The 24,195-nt window shown below is 46.6% G+C and overlaps 1 protein-coding gene across 1 annotated transcript in view; it reads right to left on the bottom strand.

Moving 5' to 3' along the window:
• Positions 1-23,347, bottom strand: part of LOC131262300 (uncharacterized) — a 35,973-nt gene extending 12,626 nt beyond the window's left edge. Inside the window, exon 1 of the mRNA XM_058264271.1 lies at positions 23,258-23,347. Coding sequence (XP_058120254.1) covers positions 23,258-23,347 — 90 coding nt within the window. The remainder of the gene's footprint in view (positions 1-23,257) is intronic.
• Positions 23,348-24,195: the final 848 nt, after the last annotated feature.

Raw genomic sequence — 24,195 nt, 5'->3', positions numbered from 1 at the left:
CGCCACTGGCGCGAGCATTCCACTCACCAATCACCCACCGGAAGGGGGCCATTTTCCTCCGTTGAAATGTTGCTAATCACCATCATTGGTGGGGCTGAGTGGGCAGAGGAAAATGACGGAAATCATAATATTAGCTGACCGCCAACCCTCTGACGACGAATTCCGCAGCCGTGGTCCCGTCGGCCAGTTTGTTCATGTCAATCTTCTATCGAAGTGTGTGTATCTGTGCGTGTGTCGGATAGCGGGCGGTCAACCGATGGCAACCTTTGGCCGAAACCGGACCCTAGCGTTAACATGGTGGCGTAACATTAGTCAAAGTGCTAAAACGATTCACTATCACTTCCGCGCAGCCTTGTTTTTTTCTTTCGTATTTAATTTGGCCTTTTCTTCAGCCCTCCCGAGTGACAGTTTCATTTGAACTGGCCAGCAAGAAACCGCACGACGCGACAAGTACACGGCAGGAGCGGGGGGCTAACAGTGACAATACGAAAAACAAACATTCGAAAGCCCGATTAACACCACGCAATTCCCCGGCGTGTTCCGGTGGAATGGTCAAACTTGCGAAAATTACACACCCCGGCCACAACGTGCCACGGCCCGCCAGCGAACTGATTCCCGCGTTCCGGAAGGCGCTTTTATCGCTTTGTCACGTTGGTTAATATTTTGCCGCCAGCACTTTCTAGCACATGTTTCCATGTTTTTTTTTCACTCGGGCGACTGCGCCAACCCCACGATGCTACCCACGTGTATGTATTTTTCTCTCCCTCTCTTTCTGTCACTGTCACTTTCAGTGGACTTCAATTTAACGGTCATTGACTGCGCGCCGTGTTGCGAATGTGGCTCCACAAATCCCACGAGGACATGCTTGGTGCCAGGTTGGAAAATGGCCATACCTTCCCGTGGAAAACACATCTTCCAGCGCGTAGGAAGCAACAGTCTTCCTCCCCGCAGCTGGAGCCAAGATTAATTGGTCGATTTGTTCTGACAATAAACTTCGTCACCATTCGTGGAAACGGCATGGAAGCAAACGAAAGTGACAAACCGCAAGTCGAACCGAGTGCGAGTGGGAATCTCTTCGATTGTACTAACCACGACCGGCTGGCAGACGGCCTCATCCGTCTTCCCTTGGATGTTCCCAAGCCCGGCTCGGCGGTATGAAAGGAGCAACAACAACCCCCTTGCCAGACATACGACGATCAGCTAACTGCAGAGTAAATGTTGGTTTATTGTGAAAGTACACACTTTGTTTTTCACCCACCGGGCATCACCGTGGGTCGCCAGTAAGGAGGGGAAAACTATGAGAGCAGCATTTCGGACAGCCGAAACTGGTGTCCCGGTGCGTTTTTAATAGGCAATAATCAACATCAGCCCGTCCGATTCTGTCCCCAAAGTGGTTCGCGTTTGCGTTTGGCGCCCGTTCCTAACATAAGACCCACAATTTGAGGCCAGTTGCTGGGCCATTCGGTGAACGAAACAAATGGTCCAATTGAATTTGTTGTTGATTTGTTTTTTGTGCATTTGGCTCTGGCTGTCTAAAACAATACCGAAATTATTGACCAGAAATTGTTTCCTGCAATCGAATCAGATGCAGCGAAAGTGAAATCCGGCCATTTATCAGTGGTTCCAATCAAATATCCACTGGTTGGTGATTGAATCACCGTGCGTTCGATGATCGTTTGATGTTTCAACATAAACCCATTCGTAAAAAGCGAGAGATCTTAATTGAATTGGTTGCGTTGTAAGAGCGTTCAAGCAGGGGGGGATTTTTCGAAAAATGAACTAACAGCAAAAGGCTAGAAGGTGTTAAATATTAAATCTATTACAGTTTTTAGTCAGTACTTTTTAATAAACATATTTTATGAAACATATTTTATTAAACATTGAATGATGATAAGCGGTTGAGGATTGGAAGCCTTCAGCTGCAACCAAGTGTTTTAATTTTTTTTTTTACCATGTTGGTTTTCAGCCAATTCAGCAAATGCGTTAAAATATAAGCTGTGAGTAAATTTTATGTTACTCCATTCAATAAAAACCCTATTGGAAGATAATAAAGCACATTTTATCGTTAAAAACATAACATTTGTAATAACTTACACGATTCTTTAGCTATAACATGATTTATTTAAATATCCAAAAAATTTTAGGAATTACAAAATAAGCAAGCTTTTACAATGTATTTACTACGTGCATTAACGCTTCTTCTTCCAATTAAATATGTTATGAAAGTGTATTTTACTGTATTTTTACTAGATTCATGAATCGTAACTTACATTGAGCTTCACTTTAAATGAACCAGATCAGATTCGCGAAGCGGTATATTGTATTTACATTGGAAGGAATATTATTTGTTGTGCCCTTTCGCCAAATAATCCGTAATCTACCTCCAACGCTGTGTTCAATATCACTTTTCACCTTGAATCAGTGCACGGCTATCGGATTGTTTGAATTTGAATGGTGTAAAAGTCCATTCAATGCCTCGTCAACTACGTGTAACCGAATCGCGCGCCTCCTAATCCACTCTTCCGGTGGTTGGATTCCGGGGGTGAAAATTAGGCAATCTTTCTCCAATCAAAATAAAAAGAAAAGAAGGGTCAAGGCATGGGGGGAGCGAGGAAGAGAGAGAGAGAGAGAGAGAGAGAGAGAGAGGGGGGGAGGTGAGAAAACGCGTTCCATTAGGGTGGATGATCACCGCATCACCAGCTTACACCTGAGCCTCGGGTCATGGGCTCCGCTGCCGTGCAGAATCCGTAATTCGATCGTATCCGCAAAAAACGCAGGCAAAGGAAAAAATTGCCGGCCGCCTCCCGTGGGCGGTTCCCCGTTCGGGAGGGCGGCCTTAATGATGAACTTTCGCTGTGTGAACTTTATCCCATCCGAGCCGACCCCGGGCGGCCCCATCTCGTCCACGTAATATTTGTTTGAACGTAATAAGGTGTTACGAGGGCGCACCGTGGCCTCCCAGGGACAGAGATGCCAACAGTGGCGCGGTGCGTGGTGCGCAAGAGTTGTAATAACACCAACAACAACGACCACAACTACAACAACAACCACAACAACGGTTGCAAAAACCAACTCCACAAAAGACGGAAAGCACACCGAATGGGAAAAAGCTTAACGCCAAGACCAACGGTTGGATTGGCCACGGGTTGGCCCCGGAACTTCGTCCCCTCGAACGGTGGGGGCTGGAAATTCGGGATCGGAAAAACTCCCACACGCCCGGCACCGCATCGCGTAACGAAACATCGCCGGGAAGGCAAGCGCAAGACGACCAATTATTACGCCTGTGAGAGAATTTATTTATCGCTCGACGGAGGCCGGTTTTGTTTCACTATTTCCAGGGCGAGGGCGGGATGGGGCGGTGGGTGGCGTAAGACGCTCAAAAGCATCACCTTTTTCTTTCCTCTCGAGCTGCCTCTGTGAATGATGCACTTGCATTATTTTAATTTTTTATTCCCGTCGACGTCAGATTTTAGAATCGATAAAAAAACGGAACGTCAGCAAACTCTTGGGCGACGCTTATCGTTACCGTCATCACCTTCCCCTTCCATCCACCCCTTCTCTGGCCCATCTTTTTCCTTCGATCGTGCAGAAAGTGTTGCTTATCCATCATTGGTGTTCTGTTACTGCTGTTTTTTTTTGCGCTTCACTCACTCTCCCGAAGGAAAGTTATCACAGCCAAGATGATCCACGGCTTTCACGTGTGTGCTGCAGCGTATTATTAGCAGCGTGCATTGTTGATGTGGCGTTGCATGTGGCAAGGTGCAACTTCCTGTGTGGCCTCGCCGGGTCACCACGATTGCGTGGCTGCCGATGGGAATGCATTTTGCACGATGGAGCGCCAGTTGATTGCTCTGATGGTAGCAAAGAATGGTCGCAAAGACAGCAGTAATATTGCAAATTAAATTTTAATTTATGTTAAACAACAGTGTATCCTTTAACGGAAACAAACAGCGGCTTCTTTGATTATAATTGAAAGTTACACACTTCCGTGTGCTATTAATATTGAAAACATTGATTAGCAAATAAAATGATTCCAACAACCTTGATGTTTCAAAATTAAACGAAATCACAAGGCCTCAATTTCTTCGAACTTGTGGAATTTAATCACGAACATAAATTTCTAAGATTAGCCCATTTCATCTCTACCTGATTTTTATAATAATATTCAAATAAATTAGTATTTTCTCCTCTTACAAACGGTTCCCAGATTGCGATGCAAATCATTTCTTCCAATGGTGCAGTTTTTCTGCCTGTACGACAACATAATTTAGCATCGAATTTGAAAACTTCCAACGGTTCGTGGAGTGAAATGACAGAAGGGAGAAGAAAAACACAACCAAACTGTTTGAAAAATGCTGTACAAAATAATCCAGCAAATGCCTGTGAAAGTTCGTTTATTGCAATACCGGCCGGAATTCCAAGGTTGAGATCATTGAATAAACATGACCGGATGCGGCATGCAAAGTTGGTCGGTCCCGTGCCAATCTGGCGCTTTATTTTCATATCTTCTGCTGTTTATGTCCCATGGAAAGGTGTGTGTGTGGTTGTTTTTTGTAGTTAGTGTTTTTTAGTTATTTTCTTTAGTTAAGATGTTTCGCTTCGGTTTCGCAAAAAATGTTCAACCATGTCTCGTTTGTTCTCGAGGCGCTGCGGGAGCATATGTTGCGCGTTGCTTCAGCGCCATCGATAGCTCGGGCTCGGGTTCAACGAACTCGGCGGCGCAGTGACACACATTCCGCCAGAGCCATCCCACAGATGGACTCGCTGATGAGGATAATAAAATGAGCCCAAGAAGCAGAAGGAAAAAGCCTACAACATCGGACCACGAACGGTCCGGCACACAAGCAAACAAACGTACAACCACCTGCCCGAAAGCGGTACCGGCGTGAATCTCAAATCGATCGACATAAATTTTGCGCTCGACTGGCGGAAGACCTTCGCTGGCGGGGCGGCCGCGGAATCCTGTGGCCGCCCTGAAAGCGGCAGGGAAAGGGCAGCGAGGGAAGGGTGCGGTCTCGTCGGAGGCGGCGGAGAAATGTGAAGAAAGTGAAAAGCTGTAGCCGTGACGCAAATATGCGTGGAATGCTTTTTTTTCTCTCTCCTCCGGCTCTCCAGAGGCAAAGGCGGCGGCGGCGGCAGTGTGTGTGGTGGTCAGCAACCTGTTTCTCGGCCGGGGATAAGTCCGTTTCGTGTGTCTACATGGCTGCTGTCTACGTGTCTCAGACTCCCGCGGGCCGTCTTCCGACCGAAGCGTATCGAAACGCTGCCCGTTACTGTTCGTCTTGCGGTTTGCCCATGCGTGAAACTCCTGTAACCAGAGTGACTAAATAGAGTCAGTGAATTAACTGCACACACCGCAACTGGGGCTAACCTTGCCTCCCAACCTGATCGGGTGATTTGAAGCCCTTCAAAATGGTTGGCGGAAATCGGAGCGCTTCCTGTGTATTGCTCATTGCAGGGATATTATTTTTCACTGTCAAGTTGATCGACTTAAATTTATCAGCACTTGAAGCTTGGAATCAATTTAAATTCGAACATTGAAATGAATTTACGATCATCAAACTAATTGCATGTGGTCTTCTTTATCTCCAAACAATGTTTGGAAATACATTCTGAACAAAGTTTGTGTTTAAATTTGTAAAACATAAAAATCATATATTTGATTTAAATCAAGAATTTTTCGAAAACATTATTTTCTAAAGTCATAGGGGATGTTTAAATTTTGTACTTGATGGTAAGGCCAGTGAGTTCCTATTCCAAAATTAGCTTAGTTACTGTTTTTTGTGTTTTATCAAAATATCAAATATGAAAAAAAGTTACATAAAATTCATGTCTAAATCCTTACAAAGAGCGGTATAAAATAATAAGATATATGAACATCTTATTCGCAACGAACAAGATAAGCTTTTCTTGAACATGCTTCGGAACTGTAAGTGAAAAGTAGTTTAACTTAATTATTTGAAGCAATTTGAAGAAAGTACTTGCGTAAATCAAAACCAACATAATTTGGCCTTTTTGAAGATACTTCCTTTAACAAACAACTATATTACGAGAGTGTTTCAAACTAAATGAATTCCAATACAAATATATGCTTTTCCATTTTTCTATTGTATTTCAAATAATGATGAATTTTTCATTAACCATAAGCTATTACTTTATCGTTTTTTTTGCTTCATCTTAACCCATAAGCTGATTTTTCCCGTTTAGCCTATTCATTTACACAGAACGATGATGTTTCGGAGTAGTTCGTTATTTCGTTTAGCTTGTAAAGTAAAATACAAGCATTATTTCTCACATGTGCAGTTTCAGGTAATAGCGTTTAGATGCGTATTGCGTCGTTTTGTAGCACCTTTAAAATACCACATTCCATCATCCGCGAGTGTGATCAAGCCCTCGGACTGACCGCAACGCATTGTAGTGCCTTTTGATGAGCGATAATTGGAAAACATTAGCCAGAAACGCTGCAGAAACATTTCAACGGGCACTCACAGAAAAAAGGGTATTTCGCATACGCAAAATCCCTACCGAAACACCCGCCGCAAGGATGTTTCGCCATCGTTGTGTGTAGTGTCTAATAATACGCGAAGCGAATTCGTAACATTCCCCGACGACCGTAATCGGCCAAAGTAAGCAACGTTGCGGAATCGGTCGGAACAACAGCATAATTGTCGAAAGTGAAACGGTTGTTTGTTTGTGCGTTATTATATGTTGTGGCACATGCTTCACCGTGGTGCGTGGTCGCGTTTGGTGACCCCGGGTGGAAAATTCGATTTGTAGGCCAGCACCGAACATTGTTTGACCAGCTCACTCGCGAGCGACTGACGCAAACCACCGGCATATAATGGAAGCTGCGTTGACGCTAGGTCAGCAGACCAGCCTAAACCCTTCAGACAACACCCCGACTATTTGTAACTGCTAACAGATACTTGCAGCAAGTACGCACGAAATTATGCAACCCAACTATGTCAACCGAGCGCCAATGGGAAAAAAGGTTCCCAGATTTTCCTCATCTCGATGTCGCACGTAAGCGCTCCACTGACATGCATTGCGGTGACGGAGGTTAAGTTGGGTTCCATTATTCTAAACACCAGGGAACGGTTCGCAACGTGCGTCCCATTGTGCAAAAGGGTGACACTGTCCGCGACATGCGTGTCGAAAGACGCGCGAAACACTTATGCGCCGTTTAACCGAACTACTTTTAGTTCATGCCTTCACATTCCGAATTTAAGGTTTCTCGATACGGAAAATTTTTCGCAGGATAAATTATATTCCTTCTTCCAAGTTTTTAAAGTTCACCAAAAGAAAAGAACTGAACTTGCCATATGTCTTCCGGACGTGTCGCTATGATTAAGTCAAAGAATGTGTGCACTACTTCCACTAAGACCTCGACCATCTACGTTCCGTTGAAGCTTCATTTTTCATCACACTTTCCAAATGGGGCTCACTCGGATTCATGCTCAATTAAGTGCAGCTGCATCCGTGCGTGCAGCTCCCAGCCCCGAGGAGTCTGGACGGGTTCCAGCCACACTCAATTGATACACCCAGACACACGCGATGCCCCAATGGCTCGATATAAATCGTCTTGTGGGGGCAGCTTCAGGCGATTGATGGTGATTAATTAATTGCAGCCCTCGGCACACGGTGGCATCGGCATCGTCGGGGAAGCCGCTGCCGACGGATATGGAGCTGCATAGTTTCGCCATAAAGCGCAGTTCCATTCCGCGAACTCGTCGTAGCTCCGATCTAGCGCCTAAACCACGGTCGTTCCGGGAGGATCACTTTCGAAGATTTCGATCACGATCACGCTATCGGGTGCAAAGCAGATGAATCTAATCAGTAAATATCCAGTCGATCTTTTACTGCCTGCTAAAACACAAAAAAAAACTAAAGCAGATGAACTCGAGTGGGTTCGACAACGAGTTAGAGCCAAACTCTCGAAAGTATCTCAAATAAAACACGAACGATCGAGGCCGCGGATCGATAGAATAGGGGTGATTTTCATGTATTGAATATTCATGTGCGCATTATCGTACAAATGCTTTACTTTGCACGATCGGAAAAGTTTCACCAGTCCATCATGCCAACCACCAAGCCAGGGTTTTGTTTTTCGCTCCGCCATTCGCACCTTTCGTGCTGGCGAAAAAGCGGATATTTTGCACAAATCACCCATTAAAGCCAAAGCCCATCCCATGCCGAGGACCCGATCGGATTTGCAAATTTTCGGACGAGCCCCAACCTTTGCTCGATCTCGCTACCCGAACCGAAGTCCTTTCCGGTTTCTGCTGGAGGGAAAAGAAACCGCCGAAAATGAGAAGAACACAGCGACAGCATTTCTCCTGTTTCAAGTTGAAACCCACGACGCTGCTTGCCGGCCTTGCTACGGAGGCTCCACGGGAGCATCCCTGGTGACCTTCTTTCCGTGGGGCAGCTTTGTTTTATCTCACCCACTTTAGCTCCACTCCGTCCCGGGTTGCCCAAACCCCCCGGCCCAAAGGGGATGCAAAGCAGGATTTGAGTTTTGGAAACTTTTTCCTCCCGAAGGCGAAAGTCACACGTTTGTAGCCTCGTAGCGGAAGGCGTCAGGGGGTTGGACGGGGGGCCGAGCCCGAGGGGAGGGTGCGACTAACCCAAATACCGATCGCAGGAGATAGCACGTTGGGAACGTACGGGACCGGACGGAAGTCGAAAGTGATAATGAGTTGTTTGGCGGCGTGTGTGAATTTGGATGCGATTCGAAGCTTGGACTTATATGAGAGAAAAATAAAACAAAATAAAAAGAAGGGGTTGTGGTAGGGGAAAAAACGCATTACGGTAATGCTAAATATATAATTATTTGGGAACTCCAAACATAAGAAAACTCTCCAATGTGCGTAACATTCGAATTAAAAGTTAATTTATGAAACATTTCCCTTTTTTCTTCAAGCGAAATGAAATGAAATGTAAACCAATCTCGTCCTCGGTGATGTATTGCAGCAATCAACCACCTTTCTAAGTTTGCAATTTCCCATGGCCCAATGGAGAGAGCGAGAGAGAGGGAGAGTTCACAGAACGTATCACAATTCATCCCCGTCACCGGATTAGGCCCTCTAACGAGATTAATGGCAATCGCGCTACCAACGGGAACCGGAAGCCGGTATCATCGACCGCTGGCGTGAAGCTTCTCATTACAAATAGCTCACGAAAAGCGTCACACAAGCATACACATACCCACACACAAACGACAAATGAACACCTCCGGGACAAATGGAAATGACTTTCCACGCGCGACCGGTGGACGCCTTCACACCTTCGAGGTTGGTTCGGCCGAGAGTAATGACAAAATTAGCGTCAACCTTGCGACCAGCCAGCGGGCCGATCCACGCGGCCAATGTCAATTATGCCCACGAGGACCGGATGTCGGGCCGGCTCGCCAACGTAGCGTAGCGAAACGCGGCCAGCTGCCCGTTTTTCCCCGGCACGGCACGCCGGCGCGGGGAGAAATGCCATGAAAAATAGCTTCCAATTTACTATTCCTCACCTTGCGCCGACGATGGCGGTTCTGTGGAGCTCAATTCGGATCGGATCGGAACGGCGAGGAATTATGTAAAGCAATTGATCCGAGCGCGATCCTTCGTCGCGAGTGCGTACGCTCAAGTGAGGCCAAATTAAAATTAATTAATCTTCAACATTGCACCCGTGGGGCGCTCGAACAGCTCCAACGTACAGCGAGTTGGAGCTGGAGTACCCGGCGGAAGTCTTACGCGAGATGAAAGTGAAACCCACACAAGATGTGATCGACAAACGATGATCGCCGGTACAAAAACAACTCATCATCATAATTAAACCCATTAGCAGCGGGCTACCAAAACACTCGAGCAATTCGTTGGACATGACCTTCTGTGGATTGTTTTTCAGTCCTACCTGCAGCGCGTGCGATCTCGATCTTTACAACCGGCCGCCATATTGGAGTCATCATCGCAACGCGCTCAAAACAAGAAAAAAGAACCAGATGTTCCGTGGCGGGTACGCTCGTCCATCACTTTCCATCTCATCGTAACCAGTCGGCGTCCGTCCTGTTCCCTCGTTTTCCTAATGCATAACACTTTCGCCAAATTTTTTGAATCGTTCTTCAACGCACACAAAAACACAGGACGAAACACTCTTTCTTCTCTCTAACCACGATCTACTCATCGGTGCTAGGTTCGGCGTCTTTTGATCGGACTGCGGTAGATCTTCAACCACCCTCAACGATGCCATAAAAAAACGAAGACGAACGAAGCCGATGGGCGTTTTATGATACCAACGTAGATTAGGCCGGTCAGATAGGGACTCCGCATATAAGGGCTTAGGGGAGGGCGGAGGAGACTAACAAGCGAAAAGGTTTTTCGGCTACCGAAAGATGAGATGTTGATCATTTTCTTCCTACTAATTGAGCACTGCAATGGAGGTTTTTATAATTAATTTCAAAACCGGAAGCAACGTGCATAAAATGTTTAATGGAAGTCAGGCCTGTCCGGACCTGGACGTCGCTGTTGTCCATTTTATTTTAATTAGAAGGCCACCGGGGGCCAAGGCGCCAAACGTTTGTTTCTTGCACGATTGTATTTAGAAGTATTAGATAAGACATTTCACTCCCATTTGACTTTGAGAGTGAAGCCATGACATGTGTGTTTGGAACAGCAATAATATTTTAATGTTGTACTCTTCACTTTGAATAACTTCATGCCACATCAAACGGGAGGAAAAAGTCCGACGATTTGATCAATTAAGAATGCAATCTCATAAACATGCTGCTTCTTGGTCGTGTTTGAATAGTAAACCGTTCGTGCCGACAAATAGCGCTATGCGAAACGCTTGTAAAACTGCACACATGTACGTAGTGAAACTGCAACATCGTCATAATTATCTTCTCTTCAACATACACAACCCCCCCCCCCCCTTCTCCACCCCATCGAGAGCAATCGATCATGGATTGCCGGGGGAGCGAAAGAAATGAGCAGTTGGAAAAACTCCCTCCTGCAACACTTTAGCCCTCACGCCGACTGCAACGGTCTGAAAAGCATTCGAGCTAACGCCCCCCAGCTCTCTTCCACTCTTTCACTTTCGCCTTCCCGTTACCAAGCCCCTCTTGCCCTCCCCTTTCGTACGCCATCTCGTGGGGTGGCTCATTTAGTGCGCCCATCCCACCCAGCAGCATTTTCTTTGAGGGGCCTTTGGCATGAGAAGCGCACGAGACGAGAATCAACAATGCGCACGATGGGATGAATCAAATCAAAACGCAAGTACACAGTCAGATAAAAAAGGGCACGAAGAGAGCCGTTATATACGAGGGTATGGAAAATCCTGGATAAATGATAGTAGTGCTAAAAGACGTACTAAAAGATGCTTGTTTTGTGCAGCTTGTTTCAAAATGAGAAATTGATCTAAACCAGATATCAACAATAATATCCTGTACTGAAGGATCATACAGCCTGCTAGACCAGGGATCGACCAGGGCCTCCATATGTTAAATACGACTCACTATTGAGTTCTTTCCCGGTAGGCAGCGTGAAATAACGTCCTAAAAACGTCCTACTTTTTTGTATGGGGATGAAACAAATGTACGACGTTTTTCGAGTACTTCGTCCTACTCATCATACAAAACTGCTCGATGTTTGTGTCACGTAGGACCCCAGCGAACGGTTTTGCTCGAATCAGTTCATTTTACAGGCGAGGGGTAGGGAGAATCCCATCTCCACGACCCTCTACTGTGGACAAGATCGAGATAGCTGCTATTGATGCTATGCCCTGACTCTTTCTTCCTCATTGGGTCATGCATTTGCTGTTAATGCGGAATAAAAACCGGTTGATGGTGTGCGTGAAGCGGAAGGCATATGCATTGTATGCGTGTTAAGGATTCTCTTTCAATGCTTTCTGCTGTGTGCAAAAAGAGCATGCCTCAAATGTGCTATCTCTTTCACTCGTATTGGACCTGTGTTTGTTTGTATGTGTTATGATTTTTATTCTATGTTATTGGCACAGCTGATTGCTGAGCAATGTAGCGGTCTCCAGAATTACAAGCGTTCGAAATTGGTAGCAATCGCTGCACGGTTCAGTTTGTTTCAATAATGTGAATGGCCATTATTAACCAAAGGCTTTGGCTCACTTCTTTGAACCGAAATCCGATGAACCTTTACTCAAGCTGACACGAGCACACGTAAATTGAATTTACCTTAATCAACCCGTACAACATGCATACAGCGATTAACGGCATTATTGCGGTTGTTGTGCTAATGTGATAACGCAGTACTACCATATTTCAACCCATTGCAATTCATAAATTTTTAATCGTTATTTTATTGTAGTTCTTTCATTCATTCAATTCTATAGTAAAACGTACGAAGAACAAAGAAAATGAAGAAGCAAAACGACAAATAAAGAAATTACTTAGTTTCATGCATGCAATTTCATTACATTAGCTTGACGCAATTTCATTCCGCAATCAAAACAATCCCCATGCATGCATCGAACACATACACCATTCATATCATTGACTACGAACAGCTGTTTGCGAAACCATCCGTGCTTACACCTGAGCGGAGCAAAGTAGTGCGCCATGATGGGAGAGAGAATGGAACGTCATGGAAAACGATGTCCATTCCTCCTAGGTTAATATTGGATGTTAAACCTCGGGCATCGCCAACTGACAAATAGCCCAGAGTGATTATTGCACTGACTTATCCTATCGAGACAACATGACGACTAAATAGTAGAAAAAGACGCATTGGTGAGAATTGAAGACGAGCTGGGAGAAAGCTTGGGGGCTGAGCATAGTAGCGAGCGGAATAAGAGAGCAACTATGTTTTTGCCCTTTTTTTGCCTGGCGCGCTTGGTGTGCGTGTCACCTCTGACTCAACGTTGTGTGCGTGTAATCCGACCCCCCGTTAAGCGGATATCGGGGGGTCCGAAAGAAAAAGGCAAAAAACTGCTCGATATTCAGTGTACCGCCGTTCGCTGGGACGTTTTTAGGACGATTTGCTAGAAATCGCCTAGTGGGTTAGCTGTCATGCATGACAGAATCTGTGCATTCAAATTATTCCTGACATTCTGTGATAATTCCTGAAGTCATAGTTTTTCAAAATAACTTTTGAACATGCTTGGAACTTCTCTTGTAAACTTGGAGTTAATTTGATTTGCGTACCAACATAATTTATCAAATTAATATCTAAGTCCAGACCCTATCATGAAGCTTACTCATTAACTATGACGAAGTCCGTTTATTGATGTCTAGTTCATTATCTCCTTGATTCACTTTTTCTATATGGAGGTTGAGCAGCTTTAACTATCATATGAAAAAATTGATTAAACCCACCGATTTGATAGTGCAACTAAATGTAATGATCTTGTTAATATAAAACGAAAAGGTTAACCACGTCTAAGTCCACATCCGCTATGCTGTTCATAGATCCGTTTGACAAATCGCGACAGGAATCCAATCAGAAGAGCCAACCAACAAGCCATCCGACCAACGGACCGGTACTTGGAGGTAAAATCTCGATTCGCGGTTGGTGAAAAATGGAAAATTAATTTGTTTCCGCCCTAACACCGACGGCCCATCGGTTGCTGCCTCCTCTGATCGCTCGATCGCGTTATCAGATCGCGTTGATCGATCGCCCGATCGAGCCTTGCGTAAGCGCCCGGAAGAAAGCGAAGCGATCGAACGCTACAATGTAGCAAAATGTTGCCATCGCAGGCGAGGAGAGACAAATCGCCGGCAAGCGGACGCCAGCAGGGTGATGATAATGTTTTAATTACCCGACCCTACCCGACAAAGAGCGGGCACCTGAGAAGGGCTACACCCTCGGGGTGGAGCCTGAAATAGTTTTGTCATCTGCTGCTGGGTAGGTGATAATGGGGTCAGCTTGTAAGTACGATTGCGCGCCATCAAGGGTGTATGAATATTTATGGAAAGCAGTTTACTTCGGCCGTTTCGAAGACATTGTAAGCGCCACGGACGGCAATGGGCCAAGCGTTGATTAAAATGTGTTAAAGACACAAGCAATGTGTTAACTCGCATTGCGCGGGTTGTCGTTGCGCATCCGCAACCTTGGCGGTCTCGCTGTTCAGCGCCATGGTTTCTCGGTTTCTCTTTTCGGTAGCTATCAGAGTTTTGCTTCGGAATGGTTTTTGTTTTTCCTTCAACCTTGCCCGGTAATAGGTGGACAATTATGTTGCCCATTGGTTTTGGACAAAACAAAAACAATCGAGAAAATATAATGACATCAAATCGTTGCCTAAATACTGCCAATCGGGGCCATCGAGGGTTGAGATTTCACGAGCAAAGCCTTCTTCTTGCAATAATAATTGAAAAATTGGCACTGGTCCTTCCTTGCGGTGGTGTTTGTTTTCCACCAAATTCCACAAGCCCCGCAGATGCCAAAGGATGCTGGCGAAATTGCAGCATTCTCCTTCGGCGGGCGAATCTCTCATCCAATCTGCGGCGGGCGGCGGGCAATTACGACTTCATTTACCAGCGATTCGCTCCGTGCGAGTATCGAACCATACAGACACACACGCGAATCTCTCGACCACCCTCCTGCCAACGGATGGGAGGCAAGGCCTCGCCGCCCAAATTAATCCTACCCACTTCTTCGATCGGCCTAAGCTTCCACCGATCACCGATGTCCCTGTGGCCAGCGCCACAAGGTACTGTTTTCCACCATCGCTTTCCACCTACCCCCCTTACCCACCCCACTCCCAAGGATCCTTCAAGCCAGCGAAGAAGAAAGGCTGGCCGATGGCGATGCTGCATGCACCGGCGGGCTCCGGCAACGGCACCTCTGAAGCGCATCTCTCACGTGTCGTTATCGAAGATGAGTGCGCGTTCGTGTGTGGCGTGCGCTTTTCAACTCCCACTCCTCAAACCCGCCTCCCAGGGGAGAAAAGCAGAAGCCTTCGTCGACGGCAATGAGCCGCATCGTGCTGGCGTGCACCGAGAAGAGCACTGGGCTAGGCCTTTTCCTCTGTGGAGGCCAGGGCCAGGAGGTTCGGTTATTTTCATCCATCCTCGAATAATTTATTCCATCGCCTCCTCCACCCCCGGTCCGGTCCCTTCGCATCATTGAAACCGATCGATGCCATCCTCGCCGAAGGAGTGTAGAACGGTGGCTCTTGGAAAGCCTCGAGCATGCCCCGGCCACACCGAGCATCGCTGCGTCGTGTCGCGAGGCGGAATATGGCCGCCGTCCGCGGGAGGAGGATTTAGTGAAATTTTTCCTATTGGAAATGCTAAACCACCAGACCATGGGCAATGGCGGGAGGAATTTAGCAGCGATAAGGCAGAAGAGAGAAAAGGCTTACACATATTTGCAAAATGGCAAACGAACGAACGAACGAATGGTTGATTTGGCACGGAGTTTTGGGTTTCACTTTATAAGGCTGGTGCTTTCGCCAAGGAATCACATTTTTTATTCTTTCACTCTTCGCTCGCGCTGCGTTTGCTGACTCGCTTAATGTGTTCATTCAACGGCAGCCTCAACGAACGGGTAAGCATCGGTTTTGATCGGCAGTAAATCCGGCTGGCCGTGCCGGAACATCGATACCGATGGTGAATATAATGCTGCACCCACTGACAACCGCCACCGAAACAATGCAGCACCCGGCGGGGGAGGGGGGGAGGGAGGAGAGTTTGCAGATGCAGCCACGACTCGATGCGATTCGGAAAGCGTGATCCCCTGCAGGACCCCCCACCCCCCCTCGGTCAACACCACCACACCGATCTTATGGTGGGAGCATTATGCTTTTTTTTGCCGCTGTTGTTTAGCTTCTTCGTTTATTTCGAAAATTTCACCAAACGGCCACGAGCCGCAGCTCGAAACCTGTATTTTCACGGCAAATCACTTGCGGAAATCACTTGCCAGCCCGGTTGAGAATGTGATGGATGTGCTACCCGCTGGGCTGCCGAGGGAAATTAATTAGACAGCCCTGCAGTCGCGAAAGTGACATTAACCGCGAGGATAAATTGACATTCTCCCATTCGGTACCCCTCGAACCGTGTTCGGCGTGCGTTTTATGCGCGGAACAACATCGTTTTAAATCAATGTTGGATATTGGAGGAGAAATGATTTCCCATCGGTTTGATGCCGATTTTTTGGAGCCACCAACTTTCATGAGTTTGATTTTATGATTTCATTCATCAGAGGATTATATTCACGGTCAAACTAGGATAAGCACCAAGAAATGGGTTTTGTGTCTCTCTTAAACTGGTCACTACCAGAAGTAACAAGATTCCAATCAAAAGTAATGCCTAGCGTAGTCAATTGTTCGATGTCCATCTTGTACAAAAAAAGGGTGTTAATCCAAATCCTTTTATTATGTAAATTTTCGTTTGATTACTTGATGTAGGAAAATTTTGAATTTACCCATTTTCACATAATTGGCAACTTGTTAAATCTACTCAGGCATTTTTTACGGATTTAACAGATAAATCCACTCTATATGAGATTATCAGCCATACACAAAATATTGCATCCTCAATTGTTGATAGGTGTTGCAAATTACATTGGAATTATACATAGAAAATGTGTCTGTTTGTATAAGTTAAAATCTGGACGATTTAATTTCAACGAATCTGGCCTTTTATAAACAATAAATAGAGACTGTTTATGTTAACAACGATTCAATCAAAATTCAGACGATTGTCGTATCACTATTTGCTTGCAATGTAAGTTTAGTTTTCTTTCTATAGATTCACAATATTATCTGAACCGAATACATGTTATCGTGTTTCTGATCGTGTTCAATGGCTGTTGTTTTTTTAACATTTTAAAATTGTCTGGTAAGCATTTGTGTTTCACATTCCACACAACACAATCTCTTTAAAATTGACGCTCGAATTGAGCCGCTTATCGCAAAGAAACCGAATGCCTCGCTCGTTTTCACCCGGAATGTAACTGCGCCGGATGTGATGTATATTAAGTAAAAGATTCATCAACATCAAAACATTCACAGCAAACAGCTACGTTACCGAATGCCCACCGACGGGATGCCCATCTTCGCCACGTCTAATGAAGCCGCCCGAATGGCCGAATCGATTGTGCATGAGGTCGTGACCGGGGTTCCGGGCGGGAAGGAAGCGGCCGCGACCTAACAGTTCTCTTCCGAATGTGCTTACGCGTCCCGGAGATCGTGATTATGATGATTATGCTGCCCCCAAACGTCATCGTCGTCGTCGTCGTCGTGGTCGGTCCTTCCGAGACCCCGTTCCTATTGTAAAGATGGCCACAAAAGATCGCCAGAAAGTCACACCGAAAAACCAAGCTCGGGGTTGAAAAGTAAAAGCTGCTGATCAGCGTGAGATGGATGCGACCGTTCGGCTTACGTAAGCCATCGGACAATTATTTTCACGCACTTGCTTTCCTCCGCGGAGTCGCATCGCCATTTTCGGCCGATTTCCGCTGGGATTACAATCTCGCTCTCTCGTCTCGCCGCACCGGAAGTCGGTGACGCATCTCGCAACTCGGCATCTCTCCGTGCGGCGGTCCATTGGACGCAACGCGTACCATCAACCGGGCCGGGGCTTGGTTTATGATTGATTTAATCGTAATTTAATTTTACACCCGATCGTTTAATGGGCTCGGTTCGTTCGGCATCCGAGCGCCTGGGCTCGCCCGGGCCGCGCAATTAGTGGTGAGAAAAGTCAACACACCCCTTCGGGTGGGAGAGTCTCCAGCTGGAGCCGGCTACCTCGGAGCCTACCGTGTGTTGTGATTGATATGAGTCATTAGATGATACACCTTGCGGTTTTTCCTTTGCGAACCGTAAAGACGACACGTTACGTGCGTTAATGTTCCATATTAAATTCAGTGGACGTTCCAACGCTTGCATCTACACATGGCACTCCAAAAACGGTGAACGTGCTTAAATTAAAGAAAAGTTGAATGCCTCTCTGTAATGCCAAACGGTGAAGTGAACAGTGAGTGAAAGATGTATTAAACGAAAAAGTTATCCCTCCTGTCGATGTAAGGTTTCAATTTAACAAACTTGGAGTGGAGATTATTCTCTAAATGCTCGCGTATGTTTGCTTTGCGCCTGGCATAAATCAATTCCGAATCAGCTGTTTATGTGAATAGCTGCCCGTAAAAGCTATGAGCGCAATAAATCTTGTCACATCTCATCGCCGTTTCGTTTTCGTAACCGATCTTTTATTTTTGCCGTGCGCGATCGTGCATTATTCAATCGATTGTTTTTTCGCAATTCGGTGCCATAAAAATCCACCAACAACAGCCGCCAAGCGAGGGCCGCATCCGTTAACGACCGTTTGTGCCGGGCTCTATATTTGTCGATATGATGTGATAATGAATAAATGTGTGTGTGTGTTATTGGAACAATTTGTGGGTTCGGAAATAAGAAATAAAAATTAAAAACCGAAAAGTCGACCACACCACACGGTGGTATCGGGTAATGAGATACACCGTCTCTTACCGTACGGTGTCTGTGTGTTTACGTCGTCGGCGCCAGCGTGGACTCGGTTCGTCGCGTTTTGCACTCATCTCATCTCGTCTCGTCCGTTCGGTGGCGTGTTAATTGAAGATTACAAATCTGTTGCTCCAGCGCAATCGCTACAAACCGCACCGAGGTTGGTCCAGTTTCGCCGATATCACTTACGCGGATCACTGGGTATCGTTTACCATTAAAAAGGATGAACAAAACATTCGCTGGTGGAATGCTGGTTCACGATAGTAGTGAAAATGTGGTTGAGTTCAACTGAGCAAGTAAAGGATACAAACACAAAACCCACTCTTATTGCAGCCCTTGAACGATCTTAATTGGTCGTGAAGACCCGGTCTCGATCGGAAGGCGGTACGCCATTGCACAAGCGCATGACGATCAGCTTCAATGGGCCTTCTCTGAGAATACGTGAGCAGTGAATATTCTGTGACGTTTTGGTTCGTGCCACTACGACATGATTGCGCAAATAACACGTCACGAGCGGTGCACGAGAACGAAGAGACTTTTGATGGGCAGCATAATGGGTCGACAGAGGCAGATTGCAGCATAATTCCCATAGCTTTCGATGAGTTCGTTGGTCTAAAATTTAGACTCTAAATTAAAAGTCAAACATTGCAAAAGGAATCTTGTTTATTGCCTTGACAGAATATTAAGATCGAAAAAAGCATAGATTCTACTTCTTGTAAATTATAGAATTTACAATACAAAGTCATTTATGATAGACATTTGAAAACTTCATACAGAAGGCTATTTCTTCCTTTCGGGAAAAAATTTCTAAAGCTGCGGATAGACGGATGCAATATTTCAATGCAATGAAATAAAATGTGACATTTCTACCCAAAATGACAGTCATTGCAATATTTCTATGCGTATTTCATTGCAACATTGCAAAGATCCAAACGGGGAGGTTAAGCATCGAAATATTGCTTTCACTGTCATTTTTGGTAGGAATGTCAAATTTTATTTCATTGCAGTGAAATATTGCATCCGTCTATCCGCAGCTTAAGTTTTTAACCCGTCAAGTTTGGAAATGTTTTTATACATGTACTTATAAATAAAGTAAATTGTTTTCTTCCAAATGTCTAATCATTCTCTAAAATAAAAGGTTTTCTTTGAATGTCACAAAACATTGATTTGTCAGGGACAATTCATACAAAAGGTTTGTTTTAACTTCTAAGGCGAAAGGTGGTCGAAGAGTAATGCTATCCTGTGTGGCTTTTTATATTTTGTACCGAGATGTGTTTAAGCAAACGACAATGTTAATGTTAAACTATATATGCTATGCCCAAAAACGTAGAATTTTGCACTCTTTAGAAACAACGTTACTGATATATTTAAAGTCACACATTTCTTCTTCATCCCAACTAGAACACAAATCGATAATTTGATTGTTTTAGAAGATTGTTCAGTTTAATTTTTTTACCGAAACACGTTAAATCAGACAATTGCGCTACACACACTTTGTCTGAAAGGATTGTGACACGATCGTATTGTTAATTAAAAATTCAATAAATAAAACAAAAAAAGCACTATCAAAGGAAAGAGCTTAAATCACACAACACTACTTCATTTGACGTAAGACATCCTTCCACCGATTGCCTGTTTATAGTGCTTACCAACGCACGATAAGTGTCGTCCATCGAAACCGAGCTGAAAACCAGCCCGAAAGCGAAAGCAAAAGCGGATCTTGCACGAAGGGCCGTACTTTAACGATCGGCCGAACGAAGTCGAGCCAGCCTCAAGCCGCCAAGATGTTTGCGGCGGAAGATTCGGCACTTGCGAAATTATTCATTGGCCGATAAAAAAGTAAAAGAAAGTGGCCTGTGAGATGGGAACGGCAAACAGACGAGTGTGTGACACTTGTCGTCGCGAATGGAAAATGATAAACGGGCCGTTGTTTGTTTCTGTGTGAGTTTTTTTTGTTTTTGAATACGACGATGGCGACGACAACGACGAATTGACGCATCCGTATACCGGGATCGCGACGAGATGAGACTCACGACGAGATGATCCTCGCCGAGGAAGGAATGGGGAGGGAGCCGGGGGAAGCTGGAGGGTTGCACCGCGTAACATACCGTCGAATGTTTTTCACTTTCTTCCGAAGCACCTTTCTCGTTTGCGAGGCAGAAGACTATCGTCAGACGCTTCCGTGCCGAAGCCATCTTTGGCGGGCGAAGCGTCGCGCGATCGTGCGCGATCAAATCAGCAACGCAACGCTTGCGAAGGTGAAGTGTACAACCACACCGTCAAGTACGTATGTACGTACCATCAGTAGGTCACGACGACGACGACGACGACGGCGACTAACGATGCTTATCGTCACTCCTCCTGCGCTGCGACATTCGCATATGCAGCTTCGGGCGGGAACAAGGAAAGCCACCATGGACCCGGTCCGGGTACATTTCACCTTCACCAGTGTGCTGCTGCTACCGCCGCCATTTTCGCTGCCAATGCCGACGCACACGTCGCGATGAGCCAGCCACACTCCGGACTCGCGCGCCCCGGGTTCATTGATCGCTCCGAGTCTTCACTTTCCGCCGCGTCGTCACGTCACGAAGTGAACGCTCCGCAGCCTCCGCAGCCTCCGCAGCCTCCCCGGCCAGCGATCGGCGCGATCACGGCGGAATGTTGGACGATCGATCGTCGCTGTGGGCCACATTCTCCGGCGTTATTGGCTTCCGCAACACCCGGACCCGGTGTGTTATGACGATTGCTGGCGTTGTTTGCACATTCGAAAGTGTCAACTCGTTATGGGGCCGCTTCGATGGGCATATCACGTTAAAAATGCGAATGCAGAAGATTTATGGCCAGCGGCTTGCTGAGGCGCCTTTTGTCGGCAAACTACGGACGGCTCGAAGCATGATTACGCGGCGATGGATTTGGCAAACATGTTTGCTTTGACAACGAGTTAAAAACAGATTCGTAGAAAATGGTCCAAACGACCAATGCGAAGAGCAACAAGACAAGTACCAACATCTTTAAATTGGTACAGAACTGCCAGATACTTTTTTGATTCGAAAGACAATTAACATATTGTTTGCATTACAGAACGCGTTGATTCGGTTTTGTCCGCAAACAAATGTTCAGTGCATGAATTAATATTAACATTCATGTCATCAGGATAAGTGCTATGTGGGTATGTTTGTGTGATTTACTTCTCTGTGTATTTCAATCACATTAGCTAGAAGTTTTCTCTTTAAATTGTTTAGTGCGACTAATTGAAGTTTCAACAAAACTAAAGATTTGTTGTTTCGTTCATTTTGTACTGTTTTCGAAACTTTTTCTATCTCTCTTTAACATGGATTTTCATTCAAAAATAACTTATTCGACAACCATCAATTAAGCATACGAAATTCATTTTATGATTTAATGTTGAAGAAACTGAAACGCTCATGCAAAATCTCAAATGATGTTGTTAAGCAATTGTTTTCGCACTAACGTTCTTCGAATCGTTCGTTTATTATATCATCCTCGCCAAGTTGAAAATCGTCCACGAAATCGTGCAATACAAGCCTTCCTCCGCAACCGCACGAGGGCGTCGTAATGAAACTTCCCATTTAAAATTCACCAGACGAAAGCAAATTGGACTGGATTTGCATTGACAGGTTCACCGTTTCACCCTCGTCCGAAGCCAGGGGTTTCCCTTCGGAGACCCGAGGGAGCCCTTTTGGCCGGATTTTTTGCGACTCCATCCAGCCGTCCAGCGGGAATTTTAAATGCCGCAACAACTCCGCCCGCTACCCCCCAAATCCGAGCATGATGTTGCGCTCCCCGAACGCTGGCGGAAGATCGCGATCTTCCCGCGCTGCCACGCCGGTGAAAGAGAAAATTCGAAAACCACGAAAGACCTTAAAGGTCAAAGGAGGCAGAGGACAAAACAACAACACTTGCGAAGGCAATCGAGGGAGCAGAGGGAGAAGATGAAGAACCATAAAAAAAGCAGCACCACGAACCACCTTTGAGGCCGCCTGACGGACGGTTTTCGGTGCGACCCAATGCGAAACCCTTTCGGTTGGGAGTCAATGTCGCGACCGGATCGTGTAACTTCCCGTGTGTGGCGTCGTGTGTCGTTTTTCGGGGCCAGTTTTTGAGTTTTCTTTTATCTCGAGCATGCATGGATTTGGGTGGTAGGTTTCATTTTCTTGCTGTCTTTTCCCCTTTTCGGAAGGTTTTTGCCCGCGGGATGGCAGATTGAGACCTCGCCCCAAACCGGTGGCAACTGTCGCGCGGTCACGGCGCGATGGAATCCGGTTCGGGCCTGGCCTTTGGCAGGCGGCGCCTTTGCAGCGATTCGGTTTTTCGAGCCGAAAATTCGGCTTTCGACAGTGCACCCCCAACCCTGCCTTCGCTCCCGCAGGGGGGGGGGGGAAGGCTGACCCCACAGCTCCCAACCGGGCGGACGCACAGGGTTAACCTACGTCCGGTTTTGGCACATCACCGAAACCGTTGCAAAGGGCCCTCGGGAGAAAGATCGCGTCCCAGACCGGTTTCGGCTGGTGCTGCGCGCACTTTTTTCTTCGATCTCCGGATCTCCGGCGCGCCGCCGTCTCCTTCGCTCGCTTCCCCTTACATCACATCTCGCTCACACACATTATCAATACTGTTTGTTGTTGATGGTGTTGTGCGTCGTGCGGATCAAGTGTGGCCGAATCGGAGAAAGTGAGAGCATTTTTGTATGCTCCGCAAGTGTGCATGTGATTTTTTCGTTGTTTTAATCTTTAAAATTTGTCCTTCCAGCTGGAATTGCTTCCACCGGATTTCGGTTGCGGTTGGCGCGGTATCTACTCACCGGTCGAAATGGGGGCGGCTGCTGGCCGAATCCTTGCGACAGCACACCTGTTATCAGCCCGAGGCCGAACAGCAGAGCCGGAAGCTTCATGTTTGTCGACCGCCTGCGTCACACACACACACACACCCGAAACCCGAAACGATAAACAGCACCAGGTCACTCGACCGCTGGGGATTCACTGATCCTCGGAAGCACTCGGTGTGATCCGTTTCCGACACTTCTTCGCACGCAGCGCTGTATCGACGAGAAAGTCGAACTTCGAATCCAGTTTAGTTTGCACCACGGAAAAAAACACGAAACGGGCGCACGGCGTATCCTTTCACCACGGTTGCTCACTTTGGGTATGGTCACTTTCCGCGAAGGATCCGCTTCCGTACGACGCGACGGTCCCACGTTCGAACTCCAGCACAAACTTCACCAACTTCCAAGTTGGTCCTCGCATGCACCCTCTCGCTCTATCTCTCTTTCACCCGCTCTTGGTTTGTTTCACTCGGCGACAAACTGAGACGATCCCTGCGCGTCCTGTTCGGTGGACGATCGACGTTGAAATGCTGGCTGCAGCAGTGCCACGACCGCTCGCTAGGCTCCGGCCGCGGTTTTTCCGTGCCGTCGACGCACCTCGTTCCCACCAGAATCCGACGGAACCGATTCGCACGGGTTCGCTACGCCTCGCCACGGTGTGGTGGGGCCTCCTCGGGTGGCTCTTTCTCTTTTTCACCGAGCGCTTCTCTGCCCGGTCGCCGATCTTCAGCGCATAATGGGTATCGCAGCGCGCGCGACGGCACGGTTCGCTTTCTCGCTCCACGATCCGCAAGTGCACTTTCTCGAGACGCCCGGCCGGTGGTGGCTTTCGGGCTTTCCCACTCTGCGCGCCACGAGCCGGGATCGGGATTAGTGCGCTCGGAAGCTTCGAGTGCCAGCGATCCCATACCGCAGGG

Source organism: Anopheles coustani, chromosome 2 (assembly GCF_943734705.1).
Source record: "Anopheles coustani chromosome 2, idAnoCousDA_361_x.2, whole genome shotgun sequence".
NCBI lineage: Eukaryota > Metazoa > Arthropoda > Insecta > Diptera > Culicidae > Anopheles > Anopheles coustani.
The sequence above is the reverse complement of the archived record's forward strand: the minus strand, read 5'-3'. Positions and strand labels throughout refer to the sequence as shown.